Source organism: Brachyistius frenatus, unplaced genomic scaffold, assembly GCF_029030835.1.
Source record: "Brachyistius frenatus isolate BFR_SWC_R1_liver_20210118 unplaced genomic scaffold, ASM2903083v1 Contig_33, whole genome shotgun sequence".
Lineage (NCBI taxonomy): Eukaryota > Metazoa > Chordata > Actinopteri > Embiotocidae > Brachyistius > Brachyistius frenatus.
Genome location: NW_027210632.1, coordinates 108,904 through 133,560, shown reverse-complemented (window position 1 = coordinate 133,560; position 24,657 = coordinate 108,904). Strand labels below are relative to the sequence as shown.

Sequence of the window (24,657 nt, the reverse complement as noted above, 5' to 3'; positions counted from 1 at the left end):
GAGAGGAAGCTTTTGGTTCACGAGTGCGCTATGGGGATTTCCACATCCTCCTGCTCTTCAGTTGAATAAGCGAATACTGAGAAGAGGCTCACCACAGACAGGAGATTGTTCACGTCAACCCTTCGCCTTCTTCCTGACATACTGTACCACAACAAACAGCGAGTAAGAAGAATCTTTAATGTAGAAAAATGAGCTGTGTTCCGAAACGCATCCTTTTTTTTTTTTTTTTTACTTTTAGTACGTGCTGCACGTACCCTTACACAGTATGTACTGTATGCATACAATCGGGACATACTACTTCATCATAAAAATGTACCTTGAACTTTGACCCTCTTGGTCATATGTGTTGTAGTGCAACATTTTTTTGTGAATAGAAAAAGGATGTATACTTCCTTTTAATACTTCTTTGTCTTTTTCTTCTAATACACACAAGGAAAGCAACAGCATTAAAGCAAGTAGTACAGGAGAAAAGGAGCTGACTGAGGTAAGCCTTCAGAGTGGCCTGCTGAATGGTAATTTAAGAGATGCACGACCCCGCCGATTTATGTCTACCAGATGAAAACATGACTTCTCACCCCTAAGCAGCTCATACATGCTGACAAGTACATCCACGTATACATGCGAACAGTCATCCAGCAGATAGGGATCTGGTCCAACGCAGCAGCAGTAAAGATCCCTGCAGGCGATAACGGTGCAGAAGATGATGTGCTGTAGAGGTATAGAAAATGAACTGCTTCCAGTAAGCACGGATTTAGTTGTTTGCAGGTAATAAGGTGTGACTGTTATTGTAAATGGTTTGACTGTTTTTGAAGAACAAACTGCTTAAACAGTGACTTTGGTTGTAGTGCGCGCATCTCAATCACGCACTGAAATGTGGTTGTTGTTTTGCTGTTTTAAAGGAATCGCTCAAGATTTTAAGAAAAACTCATGGCAAAGGTGGTTTGTTTTGTTGACATGTGTTTGATGAGAACATTAACAGTACAATCACATCTGTTCCATGAATGTGCAACGGGCTTGGTTTGGAGAAATTCGGGGTGCGGGGAGAGCGAGGCCGCTCGCTGGCAGCTGGATGTTGTCGGGGGTCGCTGGGGGAGCTTGTGTGTCAGGGTGAACGGGTTTAAAGGTGAAATGTGCCCAAGGAGACCCTGACTGGCTGTGTTTGTTTTGGGGGTCCTCAGGGGGCTGGCCTGAGGGGTGCCGGTGTAACGGATAGATTCAGGGGTGTTCTCAGATTTATTTTCTTTGCGTGATGGTGGCCTGCGTGAGTTCTCTTGAGTGGTGCCTTTCATGGATTTACCTGTGCATTTAAAGCACCTCTTGTTCTGCGAGGAGCAGCCTGCGCTTTGGGGTGATAACATCATGCTCTTTGAAATATTGTTTTTGCAGAGGGTGTTTGTGGGCGTGGGGAGAGGGAGGAGGGACGAAGAGGAGGAGGAGAGGGTTAAAGGGCAGGGGTGAGGGGGGGTGTAAATCAATCCTTTATTTTTGTCTCTGCGTACGTGTATGAGGGGGACTTGTTCTGGTCTCACTGAGGTGACTTTCAGAGGAGTTCGATGTCAAAAGAAAGTCACCGTGAGACAATATGAATCCTTTTTTGTTATTGTTAATAAACCCTCTCTTCCTGATGTGCTTATTTTGAATGCAGCGTGATGTACACAACTGCAGGGATGACACGAATAAACTTAACTCACTGAAAATATACTGTATCTGCCATTCAGAGCTCCAGGAGGGTCGCCTGTTTCTTCTCCGCGCAGCTGAGGTGAAAAGGTGGCGCGCTTCAGCTGGTGTGTTTTTGCATTTATCTGCATCTGGAGAACATCTGGTTTCCATCTGGCCCTGGCAGTGTCGTATCGGGCTGTGTGTGAGCGTGACAATATACGGGAGAGAGCGCGAGAAGGAGAAGGCAAGGAATGTATTTGGGAGTTGGGATGAGTGTGTGTGACCGAGGGGGACAAATGAATGAGGGGAGTGAGCGAGTAAATGATTGTGAGACGTGTGTGTGTGTGTGTGTGTGTGTGTGTGTGTGTGTGTGTGTGTGTGTGTGTGTGTGTGTGTGTGTGTGTGTGTGTGTGTGTGTGTGTGTGTGTGCGCGCGCGCGCGCGCGTGTGTCTGTTGCCTAGCCTGCAACCAATAAACTTTATGCTGCTGTTTCTAATTGTGCGAATGTCGATCATAAGCATAAACCTTCAGATTAATCTGGTTGTTTACACATTAAATCAAAGATTTCACACAATCAGTTCAACACCTGTGACTATCAGATTGTTAATCTACATGGATGACTGAACAGGCAGCTTTATCTGCTTCCCCCTGTAGATGGAAACTTCTGAATCAGTTTGAAGTGAGTGGATAAAATCTGATCTCCTACACTGATATGTTGTATGTTTTAGGTTTGGACAATGAGCAGTGAGGCCAGGTCCTGATGTTGAGACAACACTTTGAAACGAGGAGGAAAGTCAATAGAGGTGGTAGAGGAGGAAGATGAGGCCTCTGAGTTTTAGGTGGGAGGAGGAGGGGGGGGGGCAGTATTCGGGATCTCTGCTTTGGGGGCACATGGTATTAATGGTAACTGGGCCAGCAGGGCTTATAGGTACAATCTGACTGCATGAACAGGACGTGGTAGAAAGAAGAAGAATTGAAAGAGGAGAAACGGTAGCGGAAATAACATGATAAGACACGTCATGTTCTTTTAATGTTTAAAACATTTTTTGCTGAAGCAGAAAGCTGAAAAGATTTGTCAATTAATCCATTACTCTATTTATATTTTGGGGTTTTAGACTGTTTTTAATGGTAAATGGTCTTTTGCACCTTAGAGGTCTCAAAATGTTAAATTATTGTCCCATTCACACACACACACACACACACACACACACACACACTCACACACCAGTGGTAACAGAGCTGCCACGCAAGGTGCTCTTCTGCCATCGGGAGCACGTTGGGCTTCAGTATCTTCCCAAAAGACACTTCTGCACATGGACAGGAGAAACCAGGGATTTAACCCGCAAACCTCACAAATACTGGACAATCCGGCTCAACTAATGTAATGAATATCAAAATAATCAACCAATCAAAACTAAATTCATTTGATTTTGTTTGATATTTTTGGTACAAAAAAGTCAAAATTAAAAGTGAAGTTTTCTGGGTTTGAAAAATGTGTCACATGAGGAAAAAGCTCAATTAGGGGCCTGAAACTAACCAGTATTTCATAAAACAAAACAAAATTAGAAAAAGCATTCAAGAAAAGTGCCTCCTCCTTTCTTATCAAGCTCTCACCAGTCATTTAAGAAACATAAATTTTTCTGGCTTGGGAACCACTGCAATAAACTCTTTATTGTCCATATCTAAACTAAACCCATGAGGTCTCAGTTCGGTTTAATCTCAGCCATTAAATTTTACTTTCTGTAACTTATTAAACAATAATGTATTTGGCATGAATGCATCTTTTTCAGGAGCGAGTTTTCTCTCGTAACGTCTTGTTTTCTTAAGTATGCTTCTTCGATTTGGTTCTGAGGACAAGGAGGTGAGTATCGGTTTGTAATGAGGCCCCCTGAAGAGCCCTGGGAGACGTGACGTTTTTTCATCCCCGCATGGTTGAAGTGAGTGTGCAGAGGGGGTGGGTGGTTACAAATCTGGTTAAGATTCCACGGAGCTATGATCTGGAACAATGAGCCTGGAGGGGCCGTTACTGGCCTGGGCTGGACAGGCGAAGGGAGCGCCGAACCCGGCATCTCTGACCGGGAATAATGTCTCTATTCTGCTGGACTCTTCGGCTCTAAACGGGGAGTTTTGTGTACTCCGTGTTTGCCGCTCCAGCTGCTCCTCTCTGCTCGTCCACGTGTGTCGTTTTCATTCGGAGAGATTTTAAAAGTTTGCATAAGAGCGGCAATGACAGCGCGAGAGCAAACGTGTGTGTGTGTGTGTGTGTGTGTGTGTGTGTGTGTGTGTGTGTGTGTGTGTGTGTGTGTGTGTGTGTGTGTGTGTGTGTGTGTGAGTGTGAGAAAGTGTGTTTGAGTATGAGGGAGTGGGACAGGAAGCAACTAGGGGCCCACTCTCAGCCGCAAAGTAGTATTAGTAACTGAAAAGATTCGCTTTACGGGGGGAAGTGGGTCACTGCAGTGTGTGTATAAAACTTGTGTGTGTTATAACAGTCCACAAATATATATATATATATATATATATATATATATATATATGTAGCTTGTGTGAATATATTTACCGTGTTTGTGCGTTCTCGTGGTGAACTTTCTCCTCGGTGTGGGCCACAGTGGAAACTCAGCGTGATCTGACATGCTGTAATTCTGCAATGAAAAAAAAAAAAAAAGTGGGAATCTACTTTTAAGTGGGGAAGCACCTGTAAAGACATTAGATCAATTAGAGTATAACGAGTATAAAAGGTTTTCTTTTCATCGTAAATGTCTTTGTCCCAGAAAGGTTCTCTTAAGTGGCTGCAACCAGCTCAAAATAAGGAGTCAGAGTGGAAAACACACCACCTTTTGAAAATGATATCCTGAGCTCGTAGATCTTTAGGCTTCATTTTGGTGAGAGTCACATGTCTCCTGATGTAACGTGGGTCATGGGTTCCCTGCAGGCACACAGAGCCATTCCTCCGCAGCAGCTTAATGATCTGTTTTGATCTGGATGCTGTTTTAAAGGCCTTCAGGCTGATTGGCCTCAACCTCTGACCTGGAACACGAGATTACTCTAGAAACAGCCCTTTTTATGCAGCGAATATACAGTAAACGTATAGAAGGTATATGTGTGTTATGTTAAAGTGACTTTTCAGGGTCCTTTGTCCTTTGTGACTGAGTTTGTATTATTTTGTGCACTGTTGCTGGAACAAGTATTTCCTCATGTAAGAAAACATAAAAGCGTATCACTGCCTGAGTGCAGAAAAAAAAAAAAATACCTGACATACTTTTGAGGAAGTCCCAGTGGGTCTGCGCTTCATTGTATTGCGACATCTGGTGTTTTGTAGAAGCTAAGGCTTTACAGATTTTATGAGATTTTACAAAATGTCAGCTTTGAAAATGAATCTGACCTCCAGCAGGCGGTATGGACTGACAGCTCACTCTGCTGGTGATCAAGCAGGACTGCAGCTTTGTAGGAGATGGGGCCACATACAGGGAAGGGCACTTACAAATGTTGTATGTAATACACTGAGAGTTCAAGGACTTGTTTACCTTAACATATCTAAATATAGCCCGTCTAAAATCAAGTGAATTGCTTTATCTTTGGTGTTTTTTGTTTTTTTTACTGTGTAATAGTGTGATAATGGGTGGGATCTATGGGAGGGCCTCATTCTGGCAGTATCAAGCAGGGAGGTCTGTCAACATGTGTGTTGTCAGGGGAAACAGGCTCAGCCGCACCCTGAATAATCAAAACACAGTTGTACATCATGTCTGTCTGCCTCTCATTGGCCTTCAGTGAGAAATTAAAGGAGTACTCCTGTTATTTAACTGCGGTTCAGTCAGAAGACACAGGACATGGATGAATGGTCAGAATCGATCCAGCAAAGGCCGATATATTGTTTTCAATTCTTGAATTTTAGTCTTCCTGTCCTTGAAGAACTCCCATAATACAACTCGGCAGTATCTTTTTGTTAGACCTTCCCTAGCTGAGAAACACCAATTCTGTCGAACTTCACACAGTTCATAATGCAGCGTTTAGGTTCAAATATTATCAGGATCCAAGCCCAAGCTAAGGATAACCTGACATCGCCATGAGTCATGAAATCATGAAAGGTTATCTGTCACACCTGCCACAGCTCCTCCCGAGTATACAACTGTTTTCACATACAGACTGAGCAGGATTCATCAGGTCCAGTAGATTGAAATTAAAATCAGTGCAGTCTCCCTTTCATTTCAAATCAAATCAAACATTTACAAGATAAATTGAATACAAACTGAAGCCTTAGTATTAAATCAAATAAAATTAACAATTACTATTCTGTAGGAGCGGCAGCAAGGAATGAAATGAGTAAGTAAAAGAGGGGCATGTGTCACCGTAACGGAAATAACATTTTTAGTTTTTCTCTTAGAGGAAAATTCTGCTCACCATTTAGAAAAAAAAAAAAACAGTATGCAAATGTATTGTCTATATAGCAGTACCATAGAGTGGAACGTGACATATACCTACAGTTTTGAAGTACTTTTTTTGAGTGATCACATGTCATACTGCTTACTGCTCTGAAACATTTCACAGGGAAATGTTTGTCTTTCTCCTTCACTACATGCACAGCTGCAGTTACTGGTTAGTCCTGAGGTTTAGATTTTACATACCAAACATTTTGGTTCAAAACCTCTCAATAAAGCAACGGCTGGCAAATTCCCTGCTTTCAACTTGAGAAATTCAATAAAAATGTGAAGAACTGTTTAATACCCTAAAAGTACTAAATTATGTTTAATAAGTAAATATTCAAGTACAAAAATCGATTAAAACTGTTGCAGAACTTTGTTTTGCCTTATCCCACGGGTAACTACGACCGTACTCATCAATATTAACTCGTACTCCAGTTATTTTATTTTTTTAGGAAAATGTTTTCAAAGTATTTATTTTTTATTTGTATTACTTTTTTGGGCATCTTCTTCCCATGCATGTTGCAGCACACTAAATACCTTCCAACACTGTTAATGTGGAGCTCTGTTGATTTTTCGGGCACTAACGGCCCGTCGAGCCCGAGGCAGTAATGAACAACATGTGCCATTGATTTTCTGTGCTGCCGCTGAACAGCTGAGCACTGACAGTAATGCACTGAGGCTGAAATCTCTCGGTCTCCTTTTTTGTTTTTCTTTAACAGTTCTATTCTGTACTCTACACCTCTGTGCTTGCAAATCGCTCATCCTCAGGTTATGTCACATTCCAGGGAACATGTTGGGACAGACTGCTCGCCTGAGGAGGTAAATGATCGCATGCACTCCTCTTATTTAGCTGCAGAAGCACAGGAATGTCAGGTTTCCACTTCAGTTGCGGGATGACAGGCTTCTCAGACAACTCTGCCAACCCCTGAGCTGAGAAACCCTGAAACACAGCCTTGTTTTCCTCGTCTATACTGCTTGTGAAGCTGAGATTTGGCATGAACACGCATCCTCCTCCAGCAGTCACGACCCTGATGAACACACGGGGGGCAGAAACTGTGATCACACCTGTATCCTCTCCTTAAATCTCCCATCCACAGCTGCATTTTCATTTTTCCTGCTCCGTGTTTTTCCCTGGTGTCGTTTTTTTTGATGCAGCACTGACAGCTTCACCATCTCTCCGACCCAACCCTCTTTGTCACTGTACGTCGATTAACCAGTCATGGCAGTGACATGTGGAATTTTTCATTACCTCGCCCCATGGGCACCATGCTGTCTGTGCCTGTGTATCGTGCTGCTTTTTTTTTTTTTTTTTCCCACTCCTGCCTTCTCTTTCTCTCTCTCTCTCTCTCTCTCTCTCTCTCTCTCTCTCTCTCACACACACACACACACACACACTCATTCTCTCCCTGTGGTATTATTCTGACTCAGCCAGTGGCGAGCTGTGGTTTGTTGTTTGTGGTCCGGCCAGCTGTATGGGGTAGCAGTAGCTGTCAGTGGCTGATCTTCTCTCCATGGCCTGTCGTCCCTCCGGCTCTGGCTCCTACACCATGGTTGTCATCCCGCTGAAGACCAGCTTCCACAGCCTGGACGCACTTCGCTTCTACCTATGGGTGAGGACACAGCTGGTGTGTGTGTGTGTGTGTGTGTGTGTGTGTGTGTGTGTGTGTGTGTGTGTGTGTGTGTGTGTGTGTGTGTGTGTGTGTGTGTGTGTTGTCTGAGTGTAACGGCTTGTTACTCCTGAGCTTTTATCAGCTGCTCATCATGTGTTTAGGTTTTGTTTAGGTTAGTTTATTTAATATTATTTATCTTTATTTAATATTATTTATCTTATTTTATTGTATAGAATGTGCTTTTTTTTTATGCTGCTGTAACATAAAAATTTCCCTTTGAGGGATTAATAAAGTATATATCTATCTATCTGTCTTTTGTTCCCCTGTTGAAGAGGCTGAAGGACTGTGGTAAACTGCACAGACCTGTTGTCATGTACACAGGGCAGCTACAGGTCTCAAACAAACAGGTTTCTTGCGTCTGTGAAAGCGTCATCAGTTCGATACATTTGGCCAATTGACATGACTTTTTACTGCATGTGTCATTTAAATGTATATTTTGAGTCATTTTCTACTTGCAGGTGTAGCATTTCTTCAAAGAGTTGCTGAAAAGGGTTTGTGTTCCTTCAAGGCTCACATCAGATCCCTGTCTCTGTTGTCGATTCGAGCATGATTTTACAGGGCATCTCAGTCAAGTACCAGCAAGGACTACGAAAGTGCCCTAACAACTTAAATACTGGGACGTAGACACAGATGTCAGATATTGTTTGTGGTGATTACGACTGAAACGACAACATGACTTAATATCTACTGATTATCTTCTTTATTATATATTTTTTTTTATTAGTTTTTTTAAATATTTAGTTTCTGTCCGAGCTACAAAAACATAAAGCAACACACTGGAGAGGCTGCAAAATCAGCTCTGGAAGGATTTATCTGTAAATATTCAGCCAGTACATGAAAGGAAACTGAAGTGCAGAAAGATATTTTGAAACAACATCACCCTTCTATACTTCATCCCCAAGAGTGAAGTTTCAGGTTTATTTCATATTTATGGTTATCTATATCTATATTTGTTTTGTGGGAAAATTCACATTAGACGAATTATCCTAATGTCAGTTACTTAAATTTAAAATATGAAATCCTCAAAATCTTGCAAAGAAGAAATATATTGTATATTAATTTATTCTATTAAAGTATATTTTTCTGTAAGTAATTTTTTTTTAATACTGCTTCAAAATATTTTCCAAACTGCCAGGAATAAAATTCTAGGAGGGAAATTCTTCAAATTTTCGACCAAGTTTTTAATCTTATAATTGTAAAATGTAAACTCCCTCCAGGTTGAGGACGCCACCGTGAAACGACCCTGCAGAAACAGTCACGAGTATTTCTGTGGCCTTAAACCAATAATAGAAAAAAAATGCTTCATGAAAGAATAACGCTAAAACCATAATGTGCAAACACAGTTCAGCATTTCTCGTTTCAACCAAGGGAACATTTAGGAGGAAGCCAGAAGATTTATCAGTTCTTAGAAAGACTTTAATCATGAAAGGCTCCAATTAGTAGCTTAAAATTTAGACTAACATCACATCTAATGAATAGCAGCAGCTTTTAACCGTTTTTCATTCAACGGGCAAAATTGCCTCAGTCACTGTGCATTTATAAGACCACTGAATTATTCATACGCTAGCTGGTATTTCCTGCTCTATTTTTAACTTTACCGACTCCTGCTGTTTTCAGTCAATGCTTCTATCTTTGCTGCATGTCTCAGTGTTGTTTTGGACGTAGCACAGCTGCAGTCATGCCAGTGACACATTCCCACATGTCAGGTCTGATCCTCACAGTTTCCTGTTAACGGCTCGATGTAGCAGGTTTCCACTAACTGTAAATCTGTGATCATGAGCAGTAACCGAGCTATTTAACCTTCCGAAAATCCGACTCATCAAATACCGCAGTTAATAATTCACAGTGTTGCAGTGGCGTAAGTTGTGTCATGAGTTTCTAATATTCCTCTGTCCCATGCTAATTGCCTTTGAAATGATAAAATGACCGTAATGCCCTGAAGTCAGGGTACCAAAGGTGAGTCAGCACCACCATATATCATGATTCCCTGGTGTTTGTAACACTGTTATCTTTGTTTGAGCTGATGTAAAGTGCATGCAATCCAACTGAGTATAGACAAAAGAACCAATGGCCTCCTGCTGCTCTGTAGTTTGGCCGTGCTGATACACAAAGCCTTGGGGCCTCTGGAAGTCAACAGGCAGCACTGTGCCCATCACACTGCTTTTACATCAGGCTTGTAGTCAAGCTTGTTAGTCTGACCCCCTGTACCATCAACACACACACGGGGACTAGTTACATCAAAATCAACATTTAAATCCAAAGTCTTTGTCCCTCAACGTGTGCTGCCTGTTGTTTCAGGTTAAGCGTCTGAAAGATCTAGAGAAGGAGAAGGACGCTCTGTGGTCTGGTCTGGAGATCCTGGAGAAGGCTCATGTCTGGTACCTCCAGCAGCTGGAGGAGAACCGGGCCCGGCAGGACAGCATCGACCGCAACAGTGGGTTCGGCTCCTGCCAGGAAGGTGCAGCGGAGGTACGGAGCAGGGCGGGGGTCCGGGCCTTGTCGGCTTTACCCATCACAACACACTGAAGGTTGTGTTTTAAATCCTAGGTTTACTTGAAGCGCCTGAACACACGTAAATCAGTAAAACGAGCTGATGCACCAACCCAGCACATAAACACAGTGTGCACGCCTAGTGCGTAAGCTCAGTGTAGAAACCCAGAACATAAACTCTGCGTGAACACGGTGCACTGACAGTGCATAGACCCAACACACAAAGGCCATACAGAAACATTGCAGAAACTAATTCATAAACAACTAAATAAACTACTGCATAAAAGACCACATAAACAACTGTAGTCTTATCTCTTTATATCCTGTTCTTGTGGTAGCTCAAGGGCACATGTGGCGGCAAGTCATCCACCCCACGGGGCACCTTTTTGAAACGAGTGAAAGCCACTTGTCTAACTTACAGTAGTGTGAACACTGCATTTTCCATTTGGTTGCGCATATTCGTTAAAAGGCCTGAATTCTTACACACAGTATGGGGATGCGAAAGCAGTATTCATCACAGTTGGTTGCTTCAGAGGTGAGGATGAGTGTGCAGGGTAGAGTTTTAATCGATTTTGGCCCAATCCCATTTCCTATCCCGTGGTCCTAACCCTTGTTTAGTCGCTCCCTCTACTGGATTGTTGCCATTCAGAACGGAGCTAGAAGGGGTAGTGATCAAAATCTTAAATTAAGGAAATGGGACATATTCAATGGGTCAACAGTGGCTGCAATTCCTCTGAGTTAATTCTTAATAAATTTGTAAATTTTAGGAATTAGGTTATTAAATGTATTGAAATACACAGTACGATGACAAAATCATGTATCTCAGAGAATCAGCTTTTGATGTTCACAAACAAGACTTCATTCAATCTGTTAGAACCAGAAATAGCTTTATTATCCCAAAGCTGCACTTTGAGATTACAAAAGAAAGACTTTTTTTTTAAAATTCATTTTATGGACCATTCTTCACGTTATGTTGCTTCAGTGTGCGAAACATTCTTCCATCACTCCGTTCGGAGAGCCAGTCGGAGGGCTAGACGACCACTGCCCCTCCATCCCTAAAAGAAACGGGACACCCTACCCTACACGGGCACACACAAAACGGACGCGTGGTTGGAAGGGGTGTGGGATTGGCCATAAGGCCGGAGGTTGCGTCAGACCTTGCCCAAGGCTTTCGAGTCACATTAAGAGATCAATATTTTGTCACTGAACCTGCGTATTTGTGTAAAAAAGGAGTTTGTCACTCGAGGCGTGACTGTGTCTGTGTCTGCGTGTCTCCCCAGGCTCGGGCCTGCCTCCTCAGGTCTCGCATCCAGCGGGTGAACGGCTCTCTGGGTTCCCTCATGAGTGAGACCAACGTGATGAGCAGCAGCATCCCCTCTCTGCCTGAAGCAGTGGCAGACAGTGACCTCCGCTGGCACAACTCGGTACTAACTGAGGTAAGGAACTGAAAAGAATACTCCATAATAGCGGCTTCTTCGCAGCGAAGGAAGATGGAATAAATCTATGTATTAATATTTCACGTGTTAAACTCTTTTAATTGTTACATGAATGAATTTTCAACATCTTCTCTCAGTCAGACGACGTCTCCCCTTCTGCGTTTTCCCATCAATTTCCTAATGACCAGTCTGTTTGTGCCCACCGAATATTGTCACGTTATCTTGTTTCATTTTTCTTTCAAAGAAAGTGAGTGACAAGAATCGTCAGATCTCCTTGTTAGAGCTGGAAAAAGATGTTCTCCTGGAGCAGCTGGATGACCTGCAGGCCTGCTGACCGCCAGCACACGTGCACCTGGTAAACACGCGTGCTGCACTGCAAACTTACATTTTACTGGATGTCGCACCGTTGAAAACATTTAGCCGCTTTGTAAATATGTATTTAAATAAATAAATTGCAGTATGCATATTTTGCTTCTCTGTGTTCTTTTGTGAGCCAACGTTTTGAATAACTTGACTGACGTGCTGACTGTGCTTCAGTGAGTCGGTAACAGACTTTATTGAACCCAAAATCCCGCTGTTTTATACAACTTGAAAGCAGTAGCCATGAACAACAAAAAACATATACAGTGTAGGAATTTGCAGTGAATCTTAGATCAAAATATTTTAATGCAAATTTCCAGTTCATGCAAAGAAAACTTTTTTTCTGTTGACGTTATAAATATAACTACAGTTTATTGGAATGTATGACATCACCAGGGTCTAAAATTGTCTTCTTGTAAGTACATACATTGTAAACTTTAGTGGTTGATGAAGAATGATGGGGCAAAAATAATATTAAAAGTCTTTCACATAGTACACGTAGTGGAAACTGGAAAGTATATTTAAGTATATATTTACTTAAGAGTAATTCTTATTATTTCTACATGACTTGAGTATTTCCTTTTTATGCTACGTTATAATTCTACTCCACAACATCTCAGAGTTAAATATTGTTGTTTTTTTTGCTTCATTACATTGTTCACTTTTACTCCTATAGTTACTAATTATACTTTTCATACAAAGTATAATTAGTTTGCATACAAAACATATGATCAGTTTATGAAATATAATGTATTTATCTTAATTAAAGTACCAAAAATAAAGCTGCAAATAATTAGCTCTTGACTTTAAACAGCTACAACATCGAAGTATGACTCAGATTTTAAAGCGTGAACAATAATGATCCAGTAATATACAGGAATACAGACCATTGTGCATAATACTATTGATCAATTCTTTATCCACTATTGTGCAATACAATCTATAGCTTATCTATTGTATCTGATTATTTGGAATTATTCATTCACGTTTGGAATATCTGTTTCAGTATATTTATTGCAAAAAATAATAATACCCGATAAAACAATTAAAAAAAAAAAAAAAATTCTTTATCTAAAGTGTTATAAGATGTTGATGCTGATAAAAACAAAACAAACCAAAAAAAATTGTCAGTGTTGGTATGTGTCCCATATTGCTTTTTAGATTAGATTTAGAAATTACGTTTTTTTTTTTTTTGTCTGCAGTTGTAAAGGGGACGAGCCAGAGCATCATTGTGCGTCCTGGCACTCCTGCTCGTTCCGTTTCCGTTCCTGCATGAGGGCTCTTTGTCTGGACGCGTCCCAGCAGCCTTTCCTGGTGGTCCCTCACTGATCTCACTGCAGCTGATAAACTTTATCTCCCTGCGTCATCGTGCGTGTGTGCAGGAATGTTTCTCTCCTCTGCGCCGCACAAAAGTCTAGCCTTGAACATGCAAGAAAACATTAGTAGGCTTAATATGGAGCTCAAATCACACAGAAAATATGTGTCTGACACGCATGCAGATGTTCTCTGATCAGATTATTTTAGGTTTTCTTTCCCCATTTCAACAAAGGATTAAAAATTCCGTATTTCCGCGCTAACTCCTTGCATGATTGTACTGCAGCACATTACCCTTTGACGTGTCGTAATTTGTCCATGTTTTTCTCATCCTTAATCAAAATCTTGTTCAGACTGCGCGTCCCCGCAAAGTGAACGGTCCACTCGTTACCCTGAAGTGTGCGTTTACTCCGGGGGCCCGTGGTGGCCCTGTGTCTCTGCCTTTCTGTTCGGATGAGATGTTGTTGTTAATCTGAGCCTCAGGTCCTGGCCAGAGACTCGCAGTTATTGTGGAGGAGGGTGAATACAACTGAGCGAAGTTATTACACAGTATGAGGGCCTGTTGTTGTATCTCCTGACTTAAGAAAACAAGGTTTTGTGTGTTCTTAGTGTCACATGTTGCGACTGATTCACAAAATTGATGCAAATCCAGAAATAAATTGGAATCAAACTGCGATTCCCTTAACATTTTTCTTCTATTTTAATGGACAAAATCACATGCGTGCGTTGGAAACAACTTTCACAGTGAAATAGAGCTAAGCCTGCAGGGAATCTGTGCAGGAATCTGATTAGAATCAGCTTCTCTGCCACCAGGAAAGAAAACTTCCATTATGGCAGAGGCTTTCATTTAAGTAGCTTCATGTTCTCTATCTTCAGGATGCCACTGAACCATCAAGCCCAGGGTACCAGCACTTGGCTAATTATTGGGTCTAATTCACATACTGCACTGCCAAACACCTTTTATCAAGAGCTTGTCATGCCTTCGTGCCCATCAATGCCATTCTTCCATATCATCACGGTTCACTTGAACTGCACTCTGCTGGTCCTTACAAACTCACTTTACTTGTATGTAATATCATGTTTTATTTTTTTATTTTTATTTTCAGTATTACTGAAGATCAGAAAAGAGCCGTTTCCATGCCGGATCACCGGAGGTGGGAAGCATAAGCACGCAAATCGAGACGATGTGACTCTGGAGTTTCCTCTTATAAGGCTGAGGGCTCCCTGATAAATACATTCCTGAAGCTATTAGGAGAGCAAAACTTCCTGAGAACCCTGATAATTCAGCAAGTAGGTGGTCTTTGAAGAGCAGCCAGGTAAAAACTGTATTACTCCAATGTAAGGTTCACTTCAAATGTCCACAACTAAAACAAGACTGAAGAGTTTTAGTTTCAGACAGGACAGACATTCTCCTGAATGACAAGTCAAAAAGCACTGTGAAAAAGGTGGCACTCACTGATTGCAGTAGGTTTTCTGACGCTACTGCCACAGGACAACATCGCGTGCGTTAAAAAGGTTCCGTGTATAAACGCAATCATTCAGTGTCGGTTGCGCAAAGGCCTCTGAATCTGAGGATTTTTCCACTATAAAGGGGTAAAACAAACTAATGTTTTTTTTTAAATTATTTCTATTCAACTTGGTTTTGAGAATGCATCATCACTGGTTTGCTTGCAAGGTTTTTTTTTTTTTTTTTTTTAAAGAGGGCAGAGAATGGAAATCCATTTAATTCCAAAATACAAAACCTCTCTTAGTTGTGTGGACTTTCTTCTGTTAGTTAATTTAGATCTTTGAAAGGGAGCAACTTAATTTGAAATAGTGATAATCAGGTCACGGAAGTATATGATAATACGAGAGCTTTCAAATTACGGCTTGAATTCTAAATCCTCCTTTTCATATGCAATCAACTTCTCACTTGTTCCCCAAACTTTTTATTTTAATTTCACTTGCACAGCGGGCCAGGACTCTCCTGTCATATTAATCAGTGCCATGATCAGAGTATCATGTAGCAAAAACTGTTCAGTCAATCCTTCACTTTCAGTCAATCAGTGTTTCACAGTTCACACAGAACAATGTATTTGCAGAAAGCACAGCGACTTTAACATTACAACAACAAAAAACGTTAGAATGGCAAAATAATCAAAGTTTTCATTAAGTTCGAATAACTTAATGAAAGAAGTTAGATTATTTTGTAACTGTTCACAAAAGTCCAGAAGAAAATAGTTATTTTTGCACGTAATAACCATTTGAATATGGGTGTTTGTCCTAACTTCCTATGTGTAGACTCTTTGGAATAAAAGCAGACAGTGACAATAACATTACTTATTACAGTGAATTTTATACAGTAGTTTTTATTCGTTGCACATCTTTTCTGTAAAAACACAAGGTCGTCTTTCACCGTTTTTTCTTTCTTCTTTTTTTGCATTAACTTTGTCTTTTGTTGCACTTTAGAAATATATAGGCTACAGCAAGTCTGAAAGAGAGACAGAGACAGAGCCAGAGCTAATAAACAATCTCCCCACTGTCGCTGAGGCTGGTTTTGGATTCTCCATCACTGTTGCACTCCGTCATCTGGAGCAGCGGCTCACGGTTGCGCGCGTCCCCAAGCGGCATCTCCATCGTGGAGACATTTAAGTCCAGCAAACCCTGCAGGTGTTTGATATAGTCAATAGCCGCGCGTAGGGTCTCCACTTTGCTGAGCCGTTTATCCTCAAACTCCTGCGGCAGATGCTCTCTGAGTCGCGCGTAACCCTCGTTTACGCAGCGCACCCGGTGCCGTTCCCTTTCGTTCCTTTTGCGGATAAACGCAGGCTCGAAGGAATAATCGCACACGCCGATGGGTCCGTGGAAGGGGAAATAGGGCAATCGTCTGCAGGGGAACCTCTGGCCGTGCACGGCGTCAAGGCATGCAGCGTCGAGGTGGAACGGCAGTCCGAGGCGAAGCACTTCTTTAAAGTGCACCCCGCCGTTGTCCATGGAGATGCCGTGCAGAGTCAGCGGAGGGACAAATGGAATATGCTCCATCAGCTCCTTACTAGGATAAGACATCTTTTAAAAAGAAGAGACACATTTGACAATTTTATATCGAACAGTTAAAATGCAGAAAAATGATGCATGATCAGACGCCAAATTCCCTACAATATTTTCCAACTTACCTTGTCAAAGTCTCCGCACGATCATCTCGTGTGCTTGCGTGAAGTTTCCTTTTCAATCGCTCCTCTTTCCACCACAGTGATCTTTTAACGCTCGACTGTCCACGATCAGATCATCAGTGTCAGTGACAACTTGCTTATTGGGGTTTTGAGGTTGTAGACAGGGTGTGTGTGTGTGTGTGTGTGTGTGTGTGTGTGTGTGTGTGTGTGTGTGTGTGTGTGTGTGTGTGTGTGTGTGTGTGTGTGTGTGTGTGTGTGTGTGTGTGTGTGTGATCCGGGGCGGAGATGCAGCCATGTTGCTTTCTCATCAAGATAAACCTGTTTACATAACGTTTTCTTCCGTTGACACTGGGAAGTTATTGGCAAATTGGAAATTGGAAAATTGTTTTGTTTCACGCCCATTTATGAAAGTTCATAACTGACTTCATCACTTCTAATAAAGGCTATTTGTATTATTTATAGGGAAACTTATTAAGCCCAATTAAGTGTTTTACGACATGAAATATCCAAATGTCAGTTTAGGTGTTTATGATGCGCTTTATAACCACTAAGAACTAATGGCGAATCTTTTCCTTTCTTTCTTTCTTTCTTTCTTTCTTTCTTTCTTTCTTTCTTTCTTTCTTTCTTTCTTTCTTTCTTTCTTTCTTTCTGTCTCCCTCTCCTTCCCTCTCTCCCTCTCCCTCTCTCCCTCTTTCCTTCCTTCCTTCCCTTCCTCCCTCCGACCTGAAATCAGCCAAACACTCCTCCAAGTCGACTCGCTAAAGCGCATGCGCGCGCGCTGTCATGGCCCCGCGCAGGGAGGTATTGTGTCGGCACACGGTTGTTTTTATGGCGTCTTCCTCTTCAAATCGACAGTACTTCTGCAACGAGGCAGCACCTCCGGTCGTGTCAAGGTATCGAGCCGGACCCTTATCCAGTCGACACACGCGAGCGCGCTCTATTTTCACAGTTTATGGAGACGTGCGTTAGCAATGCTAACGTTAGCACCGGGACAGAAGTGTTGATGTTTAGCCTTTCCGGCTAACTCGTTACGAACCAGCCGCTTTAGTTCCCCCCCCCCCCCCCCCAAAAAAAAAACCAACAACAAAACAATAAGTTCTCCGTTTTTATTCGCCGTTTCACCTGAGAGTTGCACAAGAGTCACCGCCGGTGGTTTCGAGCTCCTCTTGACAGCAGGTCTCTTTATTTCACAGGGTGAGACATGCGGTAGCGCCGTCCAGCTGTACGCGGTCCACGCCGGACATCAGCTGTTGAACTCAGGTACGATGGACACGGCTCACGTTGGACTTCGTCACGTGCGTTTTAAATGTTGAATATTCAATATATTTTTTTCCTCTGGTAAAACGTCGACACACACACACACACACAATGTCGTGTATTTTACTGCTGAACCCCCCCCCCCCCCAAAAAAAAAAATATACGTGTCTGTGCAGCCTGCTCCGTGTTGACTGTGCTGTGGGTTCTCCAGGATGAACGACATGAACCTGAGTCCTGTGGGCATGGACCAGCTCAGTGTGCCCTCAGTGAGTGCCGGCCACCTGGGTCTGCCCACCTCGCCCACACACAATCCCATCCCAGCTCCAGGTAATGGGGGGTGGGGGGGGGGGGGGACTCTTGCAGGTTGTATGTAGAGATACGATGCACACCGACTGGTGTCAGAGTGACATGCGTGGACTCGTCTGCAATCCAGCTGTCGGAAGTCACAACGGGTTTGATGTACCGAAAGAAATTTGGATCCTTGACCGCAAGACTGATGGAAAGTAACTCGGTTTGACGATCTATTTAAGAGGGGCGTTCAAAATGGGTTGTGTTTCCATTCCCGCGTTAAGAGGGTTACTTTTGAGAGATCACGAGTTACGCCGTTACAAATGTCGTGTTTTACCTGGACAGTGAACCTGAGAAGTCTCACAAAATACATTTTAAATTAGCTGGTGTAAACCTCATAACAGAACTCGACACGGATTACTGCCAAACTTGAATTCAAAGTTATTTAATATAACTTGAATTAAGATTGAATTGTTTTTTTTAATTTTAAAGCATGACCACCAAAACTAAATCACAAATATTTAAATCGCAACTGACTGCAGTGAAGGAGAAATGTTCCCAAACCAAGTCTACATTCAGAAGGGCCATCCTTTTTTAAAAAATTTTTTTTTTTTTACTAGCATCTCATATTCTCTCCTGTATGTGATTATATGTCGTAGTCTCAGGCTCCTGCGCTTGTTTACCTGTTCATGGCTTTTGTGGTTTAGGTATGCCAGTGGCCATCCCCAGTCTGGGCCCCTCCCTTGGTTCCCTCCCCTCTGCCCTGTCTCTGATGCTCCCTATGGGTCCGCTGAGTGACAGAGGGGTCATGTGCGGCCTGCCAGAAAGGAATTACTCCCTGCCGCCTCCTCCATACCCCCACCTGGAGAGCAGTTACTTCCGACACATACTGCCAGGTGGGTCCATGTTTGTTTGTGAGGTAAACAAATAGTCTCTGTTGACATTCATCTGGGTTGTTTTGGTGCGAATTCTGCAATTAAATTGCACAGTTGATTCATGCTTCCTCTAATCTTTGCTCTACAGGCATTCTGTCCTACCTGGCAGACCGTCCACCACCTCAGTACATTCATCCCAGCAGCCTTAACATGGATGGGACCCTGTCTGTTTCCAGCAACAACCCCTCAGGTCTGGATCCCTACAGTGGCCCTGGGGGCCCACTGGAACAGGGCCTGGTGCCCATGGACTCCAGGCAGGTGAGCGGCCAGGGAGACCTCCACCAGACTGGTGCCCATGAGCTGGACTCCACAGGGTTGGCCATGGAATCACGCGTCAGCAGCCCCATGTCCCCGGACCGGATGGGAGAGGAACTGGGGACCATGGATGGAGTCGGGGTGGTGACGGTGTCCGACACTCAGCAGCAGCTCGGCGGGGGACGGCAGCCTCAGCCTCACGAGGGCCTGACGGGGGTGGACTCTTCTGGCGGGGTAATGCCCCTCCACGGGCCCACTGGGCTCGAACTACCAGTGGTAATGGAACCAGATCACATGGGGGGGCGAGTGGGAAACTCCGGGGCAGGAGGAGCAGGAGGACTTGGGGAGCAGCTTCACACGAACGGGGAGCTGAACTCGGGCGTGGTGAGCGTGGTTCTCACTGGCTCCATGGCCAGCCAGAGTCAGCTGGAGCCTGTGACCCTGCACGGACACTCTGGGATGGGGCTGGAGGCGGTTAACGTGTCCCCCATCACTGCGGAGGTGTCTCTGGGGCCAGAAAACAACCTGGTTCTAGTCAACTCCACCCTGCAGCTGGAGGACTCTACTTCCAACAAGGAGAACATGGTACCTGCCTACACCATCTGTGAGTTTGTCATTTAGTTCTTGTGTACAGAAATAATATTTTAAAATCGGCTTTTTTTTTTTTTTTTTTTTTTAAATGAGAAAGGTTAATCACAGAAATCTCTAAAGACCAGGATAGTACTGTTGTAAAACAAATATGTACCATTTTATTAAGAAGTTGTAGAATATGAACAAACTTTGTCATGAGAATTAACGTGTTTATAAATGTCGGTTTTAATGTATCAAGATGGTGCGCAACTGAAAATTGTTTACATTTAGTTCATGCAAGTGTCTCAAACGGCTCTAACCTGTGCTAACTTTTAGTCTTTTGATTTGGTTCTAGGGTGCACACTGTGTGAGCGCTCATATACCTCAGACTGTCCAGAGCACGGTCCTGTCACTTTCATCCCTGATGCACCCATCCAAAGTCGGGCTCGCCTCTCTCTGCCACGCCCACTCTGCCTGCGCATCTCAGTGGCCGACGAACCACTTGGTAAGAAAATAAACACCCTTAAACTGTTAGGTGGTGGTGTTTTACCGGGACCCAAATGCAGGCTCACAGACTCGGGTATCGGTTCCAAAATACAGTCTTTATTTCTATAAACAAAAACAAACCAAAAGGTGGCACCTACAGTGTCCACTCGCTTCCAAGTCGGGAGGGCAACTCAACCGACTGATCCAGGGAGAGATTATTTTGGGTAAATGTGGTCATTCATATCCTCTTAGGAGTTTTTGCCCGGGACGTCATTCCTCCAAGGACCTGCTTTGGACCGATGGTGGGCCAGCACTGTAGCAATGTGGATCTCTCTGATTGGCCGGAGAAGGACACACCTCAGTTATGGAAGGTTTGTGCTGTTGGACCGTAGTTGTCACCCTCGGGATGAATATAACAACGGATGATAAGCTATGTTCTCTGTCACAGATGTACCACAACAACGTGCTGGAGTTCTACATTGTGACAACAGACGAGAACGAATGCAACTGGATGATGTTTGTCCGCAAGGCAAGGTATGACAAACGTGCTGACTTCATTACCCACGATGCAGCTCAACCACCAGCAGTTGGGGCAATGAAAATGAAAATGAAAATCGAAACAGTACGTTTAAATCAGGGTGACCTGTGCTCATAAAATGAAAATAACACGTTGCTATAAAATGCAATGTTACGTTACATTTTGTGTGTTTGTGTGTTTAGGAGCCGTGAAGAGCAGAATCTGGTGGCGTACCCTGCCAGCGGTAAACTGTTCTTCTGCACAACCACAGAGATCCACCCGGACCAGGAGCTCCTCTTCTACTACAGCAGAGACTACTGCAGGCTGATGGGTGAGATTAGCGTGGATTCGAATTGTTACGACACCAAAATTTTGGTACTGATACAACCTTCAATCTGCAATTTTCAATACCAATTTTGATACCACAGCCAAAAATGAACCAATGAAAAGCTTGTGTTTCCAACTGAGCTCTTTTATTTGAAAAGAATATGCCAGGCACATGATGGAGCCTTCAAGTGATAAAAAAAAAAAAAAGACAAAAAAAAAAGACATGCATGTTATGTCAAAAACAACACCGTGCCAAAAGCGAGAAAGTAATCAACTTTTTTCTAATGGTTGAGGATAGTTTCTAGAGTACTGCAGTAACCAGCTGCCTGATATTTAAAAAAGAATGCAAATAATACCTAACCCATGTGTGATAAATAACAACAAAAAATGTTAACATCCCAAAAACAGTGGTGTGTGGCCTTCAGGTATTTAAAACAAGCTACACTTGCTGTCGCAGTATTTCAGCTCCGATGTCAGCCAGGACACAGAAAGAAGTAGTTGTTTACTAATCAACGTTGCCCACTCTACCATCTCGTTACGCTCACAGGTGTTCCTCAGGTGCCGGAGGGCCAGATCTGCCAGTGCGGCAAAGAGTGCTCGTCCTTCTCTGAGCTCAAGTCTCATCTCAGCAGCCATAACAGTAACCACAGCCATAATCAGCCTCAACACAGCCACAGCCCGCCGCAGCAGGACCACTCTCAGCAGCAACAACAACAACAACAACCACCACCACCACCACCACCTCCACCGCAGCAGCAACAAGAGCAGCAGCCACAGCAGCACACCCACCAGGAAGAGAAGCTGACCAACGGAACCTCGAGCTCTTCCTCTTCCCCGTGGCCCTGTCACAACCACGCTGCAGGACAAACCAACAATGACAACGGCAGCAGTAATAGGAACTCTAACGGCATCAGCTCCAGGGCAAGAGGTCAGGGCCATGTGCGGGAGAAGAAATTCAAGTGCAGCATGTGTTCTCGAGCGTTCATCACATCCACGAAGCTCAATGTGCACTTCATGGGGCACGTCGGGATGAAACCTCACAAGTGTGAGTACTGCAGCAAGGCCTTCAGCGATCCCAGCAACCTCAGGATGCACCTCAAGATCCACACAGGTACGCACAGGGAGACGTGAAATGGAAACGGCGATTCTGTCTGTTCAGCCGTCAGTACAACCCACCAGCTCTTTCTGTGTGTTCCAACAAACCACATATACATTCACATATTAAAAGTCATCCTCGGTGACAAAAGTTTTTTTTATTTTTTATTTATTTTTTTCTTTCTTAAAAGGACTTAAAGGAATAACTTGATATTGTGGAAATACATTGATTTGCTTTCTGGCATAGACTTGAGATGAGAAGTGCGATACCCTCATATCTGGTAAATATGAAGTAAGCTAAGCTAACAAGGGGCTAGCTGTAGCTTCATATTTAAAGCACAGATATCAGATAGTGACAAAAAAAAAAACCCCACCTGAATAAGCATCTCTCAAAATGTGGAACTGCAGTCAAGCATTTTCAACTGCACGGACAAAAATGCCGCTCCGATATGTTTCCGTGTCGCTCTTAAATACCCCAAACACGTACACGTGACTTGGCTCTTCTTTCTCCTTCTAACCAGGTCAGAAGAACTACAGGTGCACGGTTTGCGAGAAGTCGTTCACCCAGAAATCCCACGTGGCGTCACATATGCTCATCCACACGGGCGCAGAGAAGCTCAAGTGTGACCTCTGCGACCGGGCATTCATCAGGAAACACGACCTGAAGCAGCACATGTTCTCTCACACGCAGTATGTATCGATCGTCTCGTTGGAAAAGCCGGCCGACTGATTTGGCCCGACTGATTTTGATCAGCACGTGGACGTGTTGCGCTTTAACAGTGTTCTCTCCCTGTCCCTCTTTTCCTCCACCACCGCTCGATTACCGCGCCGCCGCAGCGAACGCCGCATCCAGTGCCCGAAGTGCAACAAACACTTCCTCAAGACCAACCACCTGAAGAAGCACATGAACTCTCACGAGGGCCGCAGGGACTTCGTCTGCGAGAAGTGCCACAAAGCCTTCCTCACCAAATACCACCTCACGCGCCACCTCAAGATATGCAAGGGGCCCAAGACGGAGAGGGCGTCCCGCAAGGAGCAGGATGTCGACGACGACGACGAGGAGGAGGAGGAGGAGGAGGAAGAGGACGAGGATGACGGAGGGGGGAAAAGAAGAGAAGAGACGCTCGCTGACTCGGCTAGTAATGAAGACTGTGGTTTGGATGTCGGAGGTTACAACTCTGAGAAGTCCCTGTCACCCCCTCATTGACAACACTGTGCCTCTTTGAGATTAATTTATTTACTTCGCTACGATACCGATGTTTACCTCTCATATTTGCCAAATATTACTTTGTCGAAATATAACTAACATCTTTTGTAATCGATACGATTTTACATTTTAGTTTTCTCACAGGCTTATCAGAGCTGCTAAAATAATCTTTGTCATATTAGAAGCCAACTTTAAAAAGATTTGACTGTTTCTGTAAAGCTACTCTCTTTTCATTGACTCAGGCCTTTGTAACATTATTGGTTGTAGGGGTTCATATAAGCTATGATTTACTGTTTTTTTTTTTCATGATGATACTTCCTCCCCTTGCTCAATAACATGGCTGATATGCATTGTTAGTTGCACTATAATGTATATTAAAATTCCTGACTCCCATGTTCTTGCATTGTAGTCATGATTACATGTGTATGCACATTTTTTTTTTTTAATTTATTAAGCACGGGATGTTGTCTTCTTTTTATTTAAGTTTTCTGTGCGAATGAAAGTGAGCCTTTTATACAAAGGAATCTGGACATTAATGTGATATTAACCCCGTATTGTGCGAGTGTTGACTAAATGTTGAAATAATGGTTTAGCTCCATCCTACCGGTTGCATATTTTAATAAATTTACATTTACGGCTGTATTATGTTGTTCGTCGATTGACATGTTGGAATATTTGCGTCTATATTGATTTGACGCTCACTACATCTATTACACGAGTCTGGACAGGCATGGATGCGTGATGCAACTTTGACTGGTTGGTTTGAGGCACACAACCGCGAGTTCATCATGTAATATTTGTGGACCAGCGATCACAGCTGACATATCTGCTTTACATTAAACACATCATCTCGTATATGTAAAACCATTTGGATGAAAAAAACAACAACAACAACAACAACATGCTGTCCTCAATAGGCCTATGAATATCCAACTTCTTGTTATCTCTTATGATAAAAAGTAAACCATGATCATCAAAGAAATGAACTCACGCAGCGTTATATTGAAGTCTCAAATATTATTTCAAGAAAATGAACAAAAAGAAAGTTTGTGCTTTTTGTTCACAGATTATTACAAGTGTCGGTGATAACGTAAGAATAGTCCAAGAAAAATAACGGGTGCAACGTGTTACTTCTACTTTATGTTTCTATCTGCAGACAGACTTGCTCAACGGCACCGCGGCAGCGCAAGCCTGAACCGGAAACACACTTTGCGTCACTTCCGG

The 24,657-nt window shown here is 43.2% G+C and overlaps 3 protein-coding genes across 6 annotated transcripts; 2 read left to right on the top strand and 1 right to left on the bottom strand.

Annotated features, from left to right (window-relative positions):
* Positions 1-7,408: 7,408 nt before the first annotated feature.
* Positions 7,409-14,147, top strand: LOC138621888 (suppressor APC domain-containing protein 1-like). 2 transcript variants are annotated; one of them, XM_069700235.1, is made up of 5 exons: positions 7,409-7,687; positions 10,046-10,216; positions 11,518-11,673; positions 11,918-12,028; positions 13,236-14,147. In XM_069700235.1, the coding sequence occupies exons 1-4, from the start codon at positions 7,589-7,591 to the stop codon at positions 12,005-12,007; spliced, it is 516 nt and encodes a 171-aa protein (XP_069556336.1). In that variant the 5' UTR covers positions 7,409-7,588; the 3' UTR covers positions 12,008-12,028; positions 13,236-14,147. The 2 variants fall into 2 exon arrangements, with proteins under 2 accessions (XP_069556336.1, XP_069556335.1); XM_069700234.1 differs by lacking the exon at positions 13,236-14,147 and having other exon boundaries at positions 11,918-12,091.
* Positions 14,148-15,270: 1,123 nt separating this feature from the next.
* LOC138621866 (achaete-scute homolog 4-like) lies at positions 15,271-16,698 on the bottom strand. Its single transcript, XM_069700190.1, has 2 exons — positions 16,500-16,698; positions 15,271-16,392 (listed from the first exon to the last, which is right to left on the bottom strand). The coding sequence occupies exon 2, from the start codon at positions 16,390-16,392 to the stop codon at positions 15,847-15,849; it is 546 nt and encodes a 181-aa protein (XP_069556291.1). The 5' UTR covers positions 16,500-16,698; the 3' UTR covers positions 15,271-15,846.
* A 579-nt stretch (positions 16,699-17,277) lies between these two features.
* Positions 17,278-24,075, top strand: prdm4 (PR domain containing 4). Of its 3 annotated transcripts, none has more exons than XM_069700220.1 (12): positions 17,278-17,389; positions 17,690-17,756; positions 17,965-18,080; positions 18,749-18,937; positions 19,065-19,835; positions 20,157-20,306; positions 20,540-20,658; positions 20,736-20,821; positions 21,008-21,135; positions 21,679-22,242; positions 22,748-22,916; positions 23,064-24,075. In XM_069700220.1, exons 3-12 carry the CDS (start codon positions 17,966-17,968, stop codon positions 23,431-23,433), a joined length of 2,661 nt encoding a protein of 886 aa, XP_069556321.1. In that variant the 5' UTR covers positions 17,278-17,389; positions 17,690-17,756; position 17,965; the 3' UTR covers positions 23,434-24,075. The 3 variants fall into 3 exon arrangements, with proteins under 3 accessions (XP_069556321.1, XP_069556320.1, XP_069556322.1); XM_069700219.1 differs by having other exon boundaries at positions 17,930-18,080; XM_069700221.1 differs by lacking the exon at positions 17,278-17,389 and having other exon boundaries at positions 17,635-17,756.
* The last annotated feature ends 582 nt before the right edge of the window (positions 24,076-24,657 follow it).

Excerpts from the sequence above, each read along its gene's own strand:
- LOC138621888 (XM_069700235.1), top strand. The coding sequence starts at position 7,589 with ATGGCCTGTCGTCCCTCCGGCTCTGGCTCCTACACCATGGTTGTCATC. Across the intron at positions 7,688-10,045 it reads CACTTCGCTTCTACCTATGG|GTTAAGCGTCTGAAAGATCT; the intron begins GTGAGGACACAG and ends CTGTTGTTTCAG. Across the intron at positions 10,217-11,517 it reads GCCAGGAAGGTGCAGCGGAG|GCTCGGGCCTGCCTCCTCAG; the intron begins GTACGGAGCAGG and ends GTGTCTCCCCAG.
- LOC138621866 (XM_069700190.1), bottom strand. The coding sequence starts at position 16,392 with ATGTCTTATCCTAGTAAGGAGCTGATGGAGCATATTCCATTTGTCCCT.
- prdm4 (XM_069700220.1), top strand. The coding sequence starts at position 17,966 with ATGAACGACATGAACCTGAGTCCTGTGGGCATGGACCAGCTCAGTGTG. Across the intron at positions 18,081-18,748 it reads CAATCCCATCCCAGCTCCAG|GTATGCCAGTGGCCATCCCC; the intron begins GTAATGGGGGGT and ends TTTGTGGTTTAG. Across the intron at positions 19,836-20,156 it reads GGTACCTGCCTACACCATCT|GGTGCACACTGTGTGAGCGC; the intron begins GTGAGTTTGTCA and ends ATTTGGTTCTAG.